The sequence below is a fragment of the Hipposideros armiger genome, unplaced genomic scaffold (assembly GCF_001890085.2).
Source record: "Hipposideros armiger isolate ML-2016 unplaced genomic scaffold, ASM189008v1 scaffold_24, whole genome shotgun sequence".
Classification (NCBI taxonomy): Eukaryota; Metazoa; Chordata; class Mammalia; order Chiroptera; family Hipposideridae; genus Hipposideros; species Hipposideros armiger.
The window spans coordinates 4,902,803-4,917,379 of NW_017731374.1; the positions used below are offsets into that span (position 1 = coordinate 4,902,803).

The 14,577-nt window shown below is 40.1% G+C and overlaps 1 protein-coding gene across 1 annotated transcript in view; it reads left to right on the forward strand.

The window, feature by feature from the left end:
- The window catches only part of UGCG (UDP-glucose ceramide glucosyltransferase), a 34,333-nt gene that overhangs the window by 3,850 nt on the left and 15,906 nt on the right, over window positions 1–14,577 (forward strand). Inside the window, exon 2 of the mRNA XM_019635916.1 lies at window positions 12,832–12,973. Within this exon, the coding sequence (XP_019491461.1) occupies window positions 12,832–12,973 (142 nt within the window). The remainder of the gene's footprint in view (window positions 1–12,831; window positions 12,974–14,577) is intronic.

A 14,577-nucleotide genomic window follows, 5' to 3' on the forward strand; every position in this document is an offset into this window, starting at 1 on the left:
GCGCCACTCGGCCAGCCCGAGAACTAAGGTTTTTTTTTCCTCTCCCTCTCTCTGCTGTATTTAGTAAAATTGCAAATTTGGTATTGCAACATTTTGACAAGCAAGGTTAAAGAACATTGACAACAATATTTTGGTTAAAATACTGTGCTAAGCATTCTTTATTGAAGAATATATTTTCTGAACACATGTTTTATGTCCTCTCAAATTCTTTTAAAATAAGGTAAAGAAAGTATGAATAAATTGAAGTAATCAATACTCCACCAAAAACCTTGTGTTTGCAACTGGTGGAAATGAAGCCTAATTTCAAAAACGTAGATGGCTCCATATCTGGTTTTCAGATAATGGAGCACAATCTGTCAGCTCCTACTTGTTAAAAAAATATTTAAGTAATACAAGTATTGTAGTAAAATTGCTGAGAAAAAATAAAACCAAAAATTTTAAAAACCCATTTTTTAAAAAATTAAGTACAGGATGTAATGGTATGTAGTTAATTTAGATTCGATGTTCTATTGTATTGCATTTTCTTAAAATGAGATAAAAGAGCTAACTATTGGCCTGTATAAAAAATGGAGCTGAATGTGATTAATACAGTGTACAATTCTTAGTCAATGAAGTTATTTGTTCTGATATCACAAATGTCATAATTCCTATAAGCCTACAATTGTTTAAAAAATGAGGTAATTTATAAACTAGAAAATCATTTTCAATATTTTGAAACACTATTCATTGGTGTCTCTACCAGCTGTGTCGCTCCTTTCTAATTTTAATAGTGAACCGGTGCTTAGTCATTTCATAACATATCTTAGATGATAGACATTTGTGGGATTCCTGCCTGTAATGTTAAAGGGAATATTCCGATTAGAGCATTTGAAAGTCAAGCTCTTATTCCAGATTTCTTATTTTCTAAAAATAACTAATGATTATAGCCTCAGTAGGCAGATTTGGTTAAGTGGTCTTTTTGAGTTTTTCTTTTTTGAGAGCTAGTGTGGTTTGATAACTTGGGGGCTACAGTGAAATCATGTAGGAGCCTGGAATGACTTTTCTTCCCTTTTTAGCCCTTAGGAGCCACATTGCCGGATGATACTGGTATCTAAACAAGACACTTGCCCTTTTTCTCCTCCATCTTCATTCTTTTTCTCCTCTCTTCCCCATTCCTCCCCTCCTCAGACTGTCATATTTCCCCCCTCTGTACATAATGTCTTAATATTTAGTATTAGGCTTCCTCTTTTCTATTAAGTAACTGGAGGTGCCAGGCCTGTGTGGAAATACATCTTCTGTCTGTAAATATTAACTACCCTCTAGTAAACCGGAGGTCCTTTTCCTGGAAATTTTTTCAAGTGAAGTCTGCTTTTTCTAACTTTTCTCGTATACCTGCTGCATAGCTTTTGAATGGAATTTAAATACACATAGTATCAGGCTAACTGTGATAAACCCCCTGTCAGAAAATAATTGTTTTTAATGTAAACTTTAGCGTTTTGAATATTGTTTTTAGATAGTGTGATTTTTGCCTTAAATTCATTAACACATTGGTGTTCTGTGCCTTAGTGGAATGTAAATTGAGAGCTGCTTTTCTGGGTTTAGTTCTGAGGATGCACTTGGACTTTTGTCAAATGTTATTATAATCAGTCCAGGTCATTGCTGCCAGGACCAATTTTGGTGAATGAAGGAGGCAGTTGCCACCTTTAACCTGAGCCTGAGGAGATACCGAATCGGACTACAGTGTGACAGCTTTAAAAGGCAAAATGAAAATTGTAATTCCGTGTTAATATTCAGTGAGGGTCCCGTTGATTCATCATCCTTCCATTTCCCTACATCACTAGTGTAGTATAACTTATCTCTACTCCAGAGTGTTGAAACTATCTCTAAGCACTGGTATCTCTGCCTACATACAGCCTGTTCCCTTTCTACTTTATTTTTCTTTTCTTTTTAAAAAAGCAACCTGACCAATCTTCATTCCTTTAGAAATTGGAGATGTTCATTTGAATATTATTACGTGATCTACCTTATTTTTCTTACTGTGGCCTTATCCTACTGGAGCACTAATCTTAGATCATGTCCTCAAAATCTTAACCATGGTTCCCCATTGCCTTCAAGTTAAAATGCAAACTTCTTAACAAGCTATGTATCTTTCTCTAGATGCTGCGCCCTCCTTGTACCTATATCTTCAACAACATTGAATTACTGGCATTCCACTGAATATGCAGTATACTTTAGAATTCTCTTTCCATTTTTTCTTTCCCTCTCTCCTTCTTTCCCTCCCTCCCTTTTTTTTTTTAACTCCTACTCATTCAAGTAATTTTAGACTTAAGCTCCTTAATGGGTTAGGCACCCCTCTTCTTATGTTCTTCGCAGTACCTTGAATTTACCCATCTGAATTGTAATGTGTGTTCAGTTTTCTCTTTTTCCCCAGTTAGATTGTAAGCTCTTGAGGGTAAGGATAATCTTATTTACTGTTGTATCTCCAGTGTCTACTAAGCACTCAGTTGTTGATTGTTGAGTAAATGATCTTTGATTTTTTTTTTCCAGTAGTAATAGTGGATTTTTGCTCATTCATTAATTCAGTGTCAGTTGCCCGTTGTGCTTTGAGGTGTAGATGGTCAGAATTTAGGATGCTTTCAGTGGCCATGGACATTAATGAATTCTATTGGACCAAATGGAATCTTTATCTCACTCTTTCTAATTAATTGCCAGTTAAAATAGAAACAGGGCTCTATCAATAACATGTTTACCTACAAATCTGAGTTTCCCCTCAAGGTGTTAAAGGGAATGCCTGTCTTGCATTAAGTGTCAATAATCTTTACACTTAAATCTGTCCCAGAGCCCAGTACTATCCTGAGTTGGTTGACATGCAAATAATAACATGTGTCCCCCATTTGTCCTCCATCCACAGAATTTTATTTTATATACAAAATAGTATAATTTAAACATTATATTTAGCTTTAAAAGGGTAGCTTTAGAGAATTGTGTAGAATTCTCTATTTTCTGTACACTAGGGCTACCTGTTATCAAAGGGTTAATGAGTTGGGGGTGGGATTTTTTTGGGTGGGGGACAAAATTAATAAAGATCTCCTATTTGTTTTCTTTGATGATGGAATCTTTTATATTCTTTAGTATATAAGTCTGTTGTCCAGTGGAGACAATTTGTGTTTTTCTACAAAGTCAGCTCACTATTGGTTATTTTGTGTTCTCTGGGGAATCCTGTGTCTGCAGCGTTCAGGTTGCACTGGAAGGTGTGCTTTGTGTTGCTGAGGAAGCCCCTCTTGGTGCAGGACCATTTTTGAAAAGATAAGTGATCTGTGGAAGTAACATTCGTCAGGAGGCATACTGATCATATAAAGACACAATAACAGCCTTCCAGGGCACAGCCATAAGTAACAACAGAAGCCTTTCATCATTGGAAACTGTTGGCGTGGACTATGTGAAGTAGGGGGCCTGCTGATACAGCAGTCAACCTAATTTTACATGAAATATTAACGAGCTTGTGGCATGCAGCAGAGATAAATTCCTCGAGTCAGATAAATTGGCTCTACTGAATCACACAGCTGAACTATAAAAACAGCATAGTCCAGGGCTGTTAAACAAGGTGAACTTGGCCCTCAAGGAATCCATATTCGCCCCTACTCCCGGGAGGGGTAGCCCTGTGTTAAGCGGGTTGCTGCAAAGGCAGCTGCCTCTGAAGGGGAGGAGTACAGCGGCGCGCCCTCTCTCTAAGGGTTTCCCTTCATAGCAGGCTTCCCTCCTGCTCAGAACTCAGCTAGAATACCTTTGAAAACGGTACCAACCATTAAATACACGGAGTGAGTGGGGTTGTGCTGAAAGATTAGAAGGCTAAAAACAAGCCAAACTGATGAAACACAACAATTTCAGAGACTGAGATGTTAGGACATAAAAAAAAAAAAAAATCAACTAAGCAAAAAAAAAGACCATCCCATCAGTTCAAAAGTTGAAAACCCTTGTGCAGAGAGAGACAGTTTTGGATTCAGCAAGCTAAAGCAGCTGTGAAGTCCAGCAGAGCCCCTGGGTGCTTCTTAACATCACTTGGAGTTCTCTCTCTGAGGTGTCCCCTGAATAGATGTCCTTCTAGCTCACAACAGAAAGCAGGACCCTGAAGGCCTCTCTCTCTTGCCTGTGTGATTCATCCTTCACGACCTTTTGGACCTACACTCCTCCGAGAAAGCACCCCAGATGGCATACCTGCACTCCTGTTCCCTGTATCTGCTGCTGGCAGGCACAGCTCTGCAGCAATGTGCTGTGGACACCTCCCCCTTCCTGTCCATGAGGGTGACATGCCTTAATTACATGAATGGGATTTTCCCCCCCCCCACTGAGTGACTCTAGCTCCTGATTTAACGTTTAATTTAGAAGAAATAATTCCTCAGGAAAATGACACATGTTGAAATTTTACTGTTGTTTTCTATTTCCCCAGAATTGTTCACTTACATTTCAGGATCATTTTATGCTTTAAAAATGAAACAAACCAAAACCATTGAGTAACCGATAAGGAGGCCCATTCCTTTGATACCCACTGTGTTCCTGAAAATGTGACAAAATCAAATTTCTAAAAATCAAATGGACATACCTGTTCAGCAGGGAGGTTCTGTTTCAAGAGAACTAAGGATATTATTAAAATCCCAGATTATGCTGGTCCTGATGCCTGGGACATGCTTTCGCTGATGGAGAGCTTTGCAGGTGTTAGGGGTTGTGCCGTGGGGCCTTCCCTCTGGCTAGAGTAGCATGGGAAGTAGCCAGGGGGCCTTGTAAACTTTGCTCTGGAGACTGCTAGGCAGGGTGATTTAATGGTCAACAAAACAGAATAGAGTCTTCCCTTGAATCACTCAAAACGTCTTTATTTTAGAAAGTGATATTATTTGGATTACGTAGTAGCCAGTAGTTCCTTTGTACATTGTACCTGTTACTTTGTACACTGTATCTGTTTTATTTTGTACATTGACCTGTGGAAATTCTCTTACCTTTGCCTCTCAGCTCTGGGGGTGACAGCCTTGTCCTCTAGCAGAGCCAAGTAAGTGAAGGGAGGTTCTTGTGGCTGATAGAATCCCACATTTTGAGTCATGCTCTGAAGACAGGGAATTAAGTAAGAGAAGCCAGGACTGTGCTGTGGCTCTGCCCAGCTGAGAGCCCATCTCATAGTTTTAAAAGGAGAGCTCAGCTGAAAAACAGTAACAAGTCATTTTCAGTGGATAATAATTTGTGATACTTAATGTTGTTCACTCTCATACTTGCATTGTTTTTACATTTTGGATGATGTCTATAGGACTTTAAATGTGTTCCTAAATATTGGGTGTAATTTTCACTTCAAATATAATTTTATCCTAAATATTGGATATAATTTAAACCTTGTATTAAATGGGTTCTATGGCACGTTTTTACTGTTTTTACTATGATTTGGGGCTTTTGATGATTCCCCTTTTCTCCTTAAACCTTTTTAACACATGAATTTTTGTTGTTTTTTTTAACCAACATAATGGCCTAATATTTAAATATATATGAATCTTTATATGAATTTCTAAGTTCTTTCATTTTGATGTATAAGCCTCATTAATGTTCAACATCTCTAAATCTCTTTATCAGAACTATGGCAATTTAGAGACGTTACATTTGGTGGGAAATGTCCTTAAAATTAGCAGAGTTTTTAAAATTACCAATAAAAGCTATCATTTGAATGTTTACTTTGTGGCGAATGTCATCTATTTCTCACAAGTACTTTATGACAGGTACTATTATCCACACTTAAAAAAACCAAAACGAGATAAAGAAATAACTTGGCCATGGGTAACACAGCTGTGTGTGAAGCTGGAATAAAAGTCCAGGCAGTCTGCCGCCAGCTCAGGCTCTTAAACCAGTAGGCTCTATACTGCCAGTGATAACCTCAAAATAACCCCGGAAGTAATCCATATGGATAGGGGATCTGTATGGGAATTTCTCCAGTTGCTAGGACTCTGTAAGTTTCTGATCATTGGCAACATTTAGATTATTATGGAGAGCGCTCCTACTCATTCTCTCCCACAGCTCGCCGCATTCTCACACCGCATGTAATTGCTCCTTCACAGGCTCTGGTTTTCAATTCAGCCCATAACTGATCTTTCTGATCTCACTCCTCTCCTGTTCTCACAGTAATCTAGTCTTCCTAAGTCTGAGGTTCTCAATTTTGACTGCATTTTGGAATTAACGGGAGGGATTAAAAAAAAAAAATACTGCTGCCTGGGTCTCAACCACAGAGATTCTGATTTAATTGGTCCAGGCATCAGGATTTTTTTTTTTTTAACTCCCCAAATGATTTTCCTATGCAATCGAGGCTGAGAACAACTGCCTTAGGCTGTTTATCCACAGTTGTGGCCACTACCTTCTCTACCCTTGGCTTCATTTAATTTTCCACCTAACCCAGAACTCACAATTCATCACTTCATTATCTTGTCCCTTGCCTTTCCTCATATCAGTCTGCCCTGTTAGCCTGCACCCATCTCATAATTTATAACTTTTCAACTTTCAAAGTCTGCAAAGGGTAATCGCACAGCCATGAGGATTAGTAACACCACACATTCATGGTCTCAGATCCCAGCTAAGCCCACAGTATTATCTGGCAGTACTTTGTGTCTGTATTTAGCTCTATCACCATTACTGGCAGAACCTCGTCCAAACCTTCACCACTCTACCCTCATGCTTGTCAGATTTCCATAACTTCTACTTTACACCGTGGATCCTAACATGTCAGTAATTATTTTTAATTTCCTCTTTCTTTACCCTTTCACTAGCTGTTTTCCTCTTACTGTATATATTCAAGTATTAAAAATTAAAAATAATTAAAAATGAAACTGAAAACCCTTTTTCCATCTAGTTAGGCTTTGGTCCTTTTACTCACTGTCAGGTTTCAGGAGAAACTACAGTTTATTTGTTGTTATCACACCTCACCTCCCATTCATGTACTTCTTGACCTCTTCTTATCTTCCTACCCCTGCCTAAAGTGCTCCAAGGTCGCCAAGTACACATTCTAGTGGATGTCTCCATCTAGGACATTTCAGCTCTTGTTGTGACCTCTTGATAGCATTCAGTGTTCTTTCTTGAACCCTTTCAAAAAGGTAAGAGCATAGCCAGATAAACCCTTCTGTGACTTTACTGTCTTCCTGGCTATCATTCTAGTTCTCTGGTCACTCGCTCACACTTAGTCTCCTTCGTGCATTACAGGTTCTGTAATATTAATTATATTGATTTGTGACTACCTGCTGATAGCATGTTCTACCCAGGACAGCTCATGTATTGACCAACTCCCATATTTTTATCTCTAGACTAAGCATACCTTCTGAGCTCTATATATCTAACCCTTTGTTTATTTACTTTTCATTTACTCAACATTGTAAAAAAATTAAGAACATACTATGTATCATTGTATTGCTGGACCCTGGAGAATTTATAGTCTCCTGTAGTGTGTGGTTCACTTCACGTGTGGTTCACTGCGAGCCAGCATCAGAATCATTTGGGATGTTTATAAAAATGCACGTTCGTAGGCTCTGCAACCGGTCCATTAAGTTACAGTTTCTACCTACGGACATTATGTATACTAAATGTTGAAAGCCAGTAGTCTCCTGGATAAGAGACATTGCCACTTGATGTCTTACAAGTAACTTTGAAGTTAGTATGTTGAAACCTAAAGCTCATCACTCTCTCCCTCTCTTGTGCCCAGATTTTATGAAGGGCACCAGTGCTCCCCTGAACCTTAACCTGGGAGTCAGCCGTGTGCCCACCCATTCTTCACCCTGCTCGTTGCCCGTTGGCCAAGCCCCCTGAATTCTGGATTCTTCCTCTCTTCTTTTCATTTCCTTTGCTGACTTCTGCTAACTCTTTAGTTTGAGCACCTGTCTTTTTCTTTTGGACCTTTATAATATTTTCCCTGACCTTCCATCTCCCCGCCTCTACTTAATTCTCCTAACTTCTGGAAATACAAAAGTGATCCTTGTTCCTTCCTTATCTTCCTTTCATGGCTGTTTCTTACCTATGGGATGAGCTACGGGCCTTTTCAGCCTTGTCAGTGAAGTCAAGGAAGAGTTTACAGCAGTGAGGAGTCTTAAAGCCATGCTTCTCAGGCTTGGATGTGCCTACGAATCCCCTGGAGATCTTGCTAAAATGCAGATTCTCTTTCAGTACTTCTGGGACTGGGGCCCAAGATTCTGAGTTTCTGGCAAGCTTCCGGGTGGTGCCAATGCTGGTAGTCAGCGGCCCACACTTGGCGTATGAAAGTCTAAGAGGAAAAGTTAGACGCTGCTTCTCTTCACTCTCAAAGTGGTCTAAACAGTGTCGTTATCGTTTGTATGACATTGAGTTTGCAGAGGCTTGTACAGAAGTTGCTTCTGAATCAGGCAGCCTGTACACATGTGAGAACCACATCTCCTAGTCTAAACACATGGAAACGCTGTCATTGTTACACACACATGTATGTGCCAACGGTGTGCAAATAATAAAGGAAAGTCTCCAGGTCCCAGAAATGAAGAGGGCGTGCAAAGCAGTGAGGTGGCCTTGTCTGCTGGTTTTAATCCTGGTGACATTTCTGGGTTGGTTTCCAGTTGCTGATTTTTCACCTCATTATTGGTTATCTTTTCCTGGTTCTTTGCACGCCTGGTCATTTTTTATTAGGTGCCAGACATTTTCCATTTACCTTTGCTGGGTGCTGGATATTTTTTTATTTCTGGACTTGCAGCTCCATCTCTTCAGTTGAGGGGATTCTGCTGGGTGCTGCCTGGGTTTCCCTTCCCTCTGGAATTTGTCTCAAAGCGGTAAGCTGGGGCAATTGGAGGACTCATCTCATTTGTTCTCCAAGTTTCAGGAGTCGCTTTCCCTTTTTACCTGATGTTCAGTATCTTAAAAACCATCATTTCCTATATTTTGTTAAGACTTTAAAAAAATTGTTTCAGGTGTGAGATTAAATCCAATCCCTGTCTCTTCATCTTGTCCAAGAGTTGAAGTTCTGGGGGCGGGGGGTGGCGTTGGAGCGGGGAGGAGAGGCCAGGGGTTTTGAGACAAGACTGCAGACTGTTTATAATGGCCAAACCCTGGAAACAACCCAAATGCCTATCAACAGAAAGTAGATAAAGTGTGGTTTATTAATACAAGGAATACTGTGCTGTATGTAATGAGAGTGAATGAGCTATAGCTAAATGTAACCACAAAGATGAATCTCACAAACATGATGTGAAATAAAAGAAACCAGACATACAAGAGTACATCCTACGAGATTCTATTTAGATCAAAATTTAAAACCGGTAAAATGGCTCTATGGTGTTAGAAGCCAGGATAGTGGTTACCCATGAGAGGAGTAAGTAGAAGAGGATATGCAGGGGCTTCTGGGGCTCTGGTGACAACTGTTTCTCAACCGGGGAACTGGTTACATGGAAGTTTCACTTTGAGAAAATTCATTAAGCTGTATACTTAATATAACTTTACTATATGTTTGTTACGCATCAATTAGAAGTTACTCCCCTCCTCAAAAAAAAAAGGTAAGGGCTGTAAGCCAATTGCATGATAGGAAGGTAGAATTGGCTTCCCACTGTAGAAACCTAAAACTGAGAAACTTCAGTACCCAGGATTCTAGAAGAAAGCAAGTCACCTGGTCCAGGCTAAGAAATGGGCACCTGTGAGAAATTCTGGGCACTGTGTGTGCGTGCAGTAAGCTCAAGTTCATACTGCTTACGTAATGCAGAAACCATGACCTGCGACGCGTAACAGGCTCGGAACCAGTAAACCTTGTAGGACCCTGGCCCACTCGGAGGACTCTACCTGTTAGGCCACTTTTGAGCTACCAGACAAATGGTACTTATATCATCAGTTCTCTTCACCATAAACCTGGGGTGGACTTCATTGTTGTAGGTGAGTCAGAATGAGTCTTTGACAAAATACTGCAATCTTGATATGAAAAGCTCTTCAGAGGATAGGAGGCATATCTAGTAGCATTTAAAGTAAACTGTCTTAGTGAAGAAGGGGAAGAAGGGAGAAACAGGATCAGCACTTGATAGTTTAGCTCTGCTTGCATTAGCCTTGTTCATCTAAGGCAGTGCCAAATGCAGTGTGTCGGTGAGCTGGGTTTCTCTGCGATTGGTCGTCACCTCCTGTGCATGATTTGATTCAGTTGAATAGCACTGAATGATCATGCAGTGGGACCAAGAGATCAAGATTCCTGGGATTTTAGGCCTTCTTATTCTATCCTCCAGGGCTCAAACCCTTTCACGATTTCAGCGTCTTTGTCTCTCATCCTATCTGTACTGCATTCTAGATAATTTCCTCAAATCTAGTTCCAGTTCGCCAGTTCTCTTTTAAACTGTGCATATGCCATTTTCTGTTTTACCTGCATGTTGAGTTTTAACGTCAGTGATCATAATTTTCATTTCTAGACATTGTGTGGTTCTTGTCATGTATTCGTGGTGACACATGATGATGGTCTCATTCCATCTCTTGGGTTTTGTGTTTCCGACACCCGCGGCCTGCATTCTGGGTTCCACACGCACGTGGTTAGCTGCTCTCCAGAGACACTTTTCCCCTCATTCTGCTTCACTCAGGCCTGAATCCAAGATAGGCAGCATCCCGTCTTCCAAGCTCTGTGGGCCAGGGTTTTCCTACTTCGCCTTGCAGGGATTCCATGTTTATACAAGGTTCTCTGAGCAGGTTTCCTATGATCCTTGTCTCAGGTTTGTCACCATCTCTAGGTCAGCAGTGACCAGCAGGTGGCCCTGGGGCAGGCAACGCCTCCGGCACTCACTCGCTCAGAACTTTCTCATTCCTGGCCTGGGAGGCTTTCCTTATTTTCCTGACAGTTTAGTCATACATTTAAAAACACGCTTTTAGTGCACTTGTATTAAAAAGGAAGGTGAGGAAATTATAAATATAATGTAAGGTTTTATATGTGTGTAACATGTTTGGGCTTGAACATACATTTTAAAAACCTCTGGAAGAATAAGCAAGACACTCATAATGCTGGGGACGTGCGGGACAGGGAGACTTACATAAACCTCTTATCTTTTGTGAATTGAGCCATGTAGCTATATTACCTGTTCAATCAAGTATAGACTATAACTCCCCCCTTCCCCTCCTCCCAAGCAATCCAGATGTTCTGTACTGGGTGGGTTTCTCTAGACATGTAGTTGTACTATTTTGTTAGAAATGGAATAGTGGTCATTTTTGTGGCTATATCAATTTTAGATCATGCTTTAAACCTCTGTCCAGCCCTTTAGATGAACTCTGTAGATCAGTATTTTCCAACCTATCTGTGGCAAAGGCTCAGTCCTTTAAAATTTTCCAATCTCTCATGGACTGATACTTTGGTAAAACTACAATAAAAATAAATTACTGACCACATGCTCGGGTGGCATGGCAATGTCAGTTTGCTATAACGTTTCTAAATGCTTTCTCTTGATTTTTTCTCATCGCAGACCAGTAAAGAGCAGCTTATGGACTGGACGCCACTGAGCATAGATGGTGTAGATGGTGCTCCATTGTGTTCTGGCATTTAGTGTGTGGTTTGGAAATTGATACACTGTCTTTTAAATTTCTTGTTGGTTTAAAATGTTTTCCAGTGTGGGTAACCTGTTTTCTTTCTGTAAAGATGTTTGTATGGCCTTCCCTGAAACGTTAGGTGTTTACTACAGTACAACTCTGCCTGAATTAGCTGGGAGCGAGGCTGTGGATGCCTGCTCTGGATGAGAGCACTGGTTACTTCAGAAGCCACTCATAGATTAAGAGTTTATTTCATCAAACCTAAGATGCATTGATGCTGGTGTCTTCTAGACCTTCTAGAAGGTCTTATTGGTTGGTTCTCATGCTGCTAAGTCTGGACTACCATCTGGGTGCCAGCCATTGTAAAATGCCATTGATTTCAGAGATGTTAAAACATGGACGAACATGTGTCTGAAGATACCTTGCAGCTGTCCCCGTGATTGTTCTATCCTCTGTTGAGTGCTTGGAGACTTGCTTATGAGACAGCTGGGAGGAAGCTTTTCCTGACTTCCTTTAGAAACTTGACTACTCTGCTGAATGACATCTCATCTCTTTGTTGTGACAGCCTGACATTAACTGGGGTGCTTTCTCTCATATCTGAGTGGCATGACTTCCCTCAGTAGGGGCTCAATGCCGCAGCACCCTTGGGATAGACCAGCACTGAGACCTTGACCATCTAACTTACCTGTGAACTGGCGGCACTCGTGTATTTTCCAGTGTCATTAATAGACATTTTTCTCATCATTGAGATTTTTTTTCCCTTCCAATGTCCCCCTGCTCCCCCATGCCAGTTGGAGCTTGTGAATACAGGAAGTTCTGCTAGCTATTTTCTTGCTTGCCATGCAGGCGACTGGGTACTTCTTTCAATCGTATGTTGTCTGGACTGTTATAGAAGTTCTTCGAATTTTTCTGATTACCTTCCGTATTTTCCTGGTGCACATGGGGATTTTCCCCACCATGGTTTTTATAGTTCTTCGGCCAGTTTGATGGCAGTTTGGGAGGAAGGACAGCTAAGGCATGGGCTCTAACACTGTCATTCATCGTTTGACCATGTAGTTATTGGATGCCCCGCATAGTTCTAGGCACTGAGAGCTCAGCAGTCGACAACAGTCTTCAGCTCTGGCCTTTGTGGGCATAGTCCTTCCGTTTAGTTCTGGTTTTCTTAATCTGGAAGCTTCCCTGGTTCTAATAGCCTTCATTTTCAGATATCCCTTTAGAAAGATGCCAATTAAGAAATATTAGAACTTAGAAATTAATTGATAACTTGGTACATACTACGTATAGATTTGGCACTCATGTAGTCTCCAGAAATAATGTATATGATCATTTGCTTTGTAGCCGATTACACCTCAACAAGAAGGCAACTGACAAACAGCCGTATAGCAAGCTCCCGGGTGTGTCTCTTCTGAAGCCACTGAAAGGAGTGGATCCTAACCTCATCAACAACTTGGAAACATTCTTCGAATTGGATTATCCCAAAGTAAGTACAGCGTTGTCCTCATTAGAAATGGGCTAGAGTCTCTAGACCATGCCCCCCTACCCCCCATCATGGTAAATTCTTAAAGAGGCATTTTGATACTGCATTAGGTGAAAGCGTTAAAAACTCAGGATATCAACCTCATGAAATTTGTGCTGTAATAGCAGTTGTCACAGGAACTCAGACAGTGTTAAGTGCCTTGTGGTTTGAATAAAAAAGTCTTGTTCCACGAGAGTCACATGTGCACAATAGAAAGAGGAGGCAGGGAGAGGGAAAGAGCCGTGCTCAGTGGTCTGAAATGGGGTACAGGTCAGCTAGAACTAAACGGAAAGCCCCTTGAGAACCTGACTTTGAGCCAAGAAAACGAGTAATCAGGTGGAGCTTCATCATACCTGATTTTTATTTTCTTTATTGTCTAGGGTTTTAATACCTAATTGTATTGCTCTTCTCATAACTGTGTAATCTGTATATTCATAAACTCAGTGTACTCCCTTCATGGGAGAACGTCCAGTTTTCTTGAGATGACAAGCATTCTTTTTTCTCTCTTTCCTTTAGTTTCTCAGGAGAACTTAATAGTTCTTTATTTTTCTAGTTAGCTTTACTGCAGCTACTCAAGACAATGCTTTTGAAAGGGCATTCTGGTAGTAGATTACTTGTGAGAAGGATGTATCTTTAAATTTCTACCAGCTTGATGTTCAGTCCAGTTTAATTTTCCCTTTGTGGTCTATTCACTTGCCTCAGTTTTTTCATAGTTTTTGCCACTTGGAGACACTTGTCCTCTTATTTCTTTAGGACAGTGTAGCTCAAGTAGTGAAAAGGAAGATGATACCACACTTCTCATGATGACCAGTTTTCATGCTCTTAACATTTCTTGGGTTAGCCCTTATTTTTTTCGGTAGCACCAGTGAAAAGAATAGAGAAGACACAGATGTAATAGCCTTAATGCAGCTCTTTCTAAGTATGTAGACATGCGTATCATTCGGTTATTTTTTAGTGCTGTTATCACTTTGAGTTTTGGAGTCTAGGCATTTAAAGCAAAAAAATCATATATTCTAGTTTGTGTATGTTTATATATGTAGTGAATGATTTTTAGAGAGCTGAATTATATGCACGTATAAATCTATTCAGTAAACAATGTAATTTAAAAAACAAGATATGTACTTTTAAAATTTGTTATATTTTAATTTTTTAAATTTGTTGGGGTAACATTGGTTAATACCATTATATAAGTTTCAGGTCTATAATTCTATCATATATCACCTGTATATTCCACTGTGTGCTCATCACCCAAAGTCTAATCTCCTTCCATCACTATATGTTTGATCCCCCTTTACCCTCTTCATCTTCCCCTACAACTCCCTTCCCCTCTGGTAACCACCGTACTGTTGTCTGTCTATCAGTTTGTTTTGTTTGTTCGTTTGTTGCTTTTTGCTTTACATCTCACAAAAGCATGAAATCATAGTTTTTACCCTTTTCCATCTGACTTATTTCACTTAGCATAATCTCAAAATCCATCCATGTTGTCACAAATGGCAGTATTTCATCTTTTTTTTTTAAAGATTTTATTGGGGAATCGGGAAGGGGAACAGACAAGTTGCTGTCCTTTT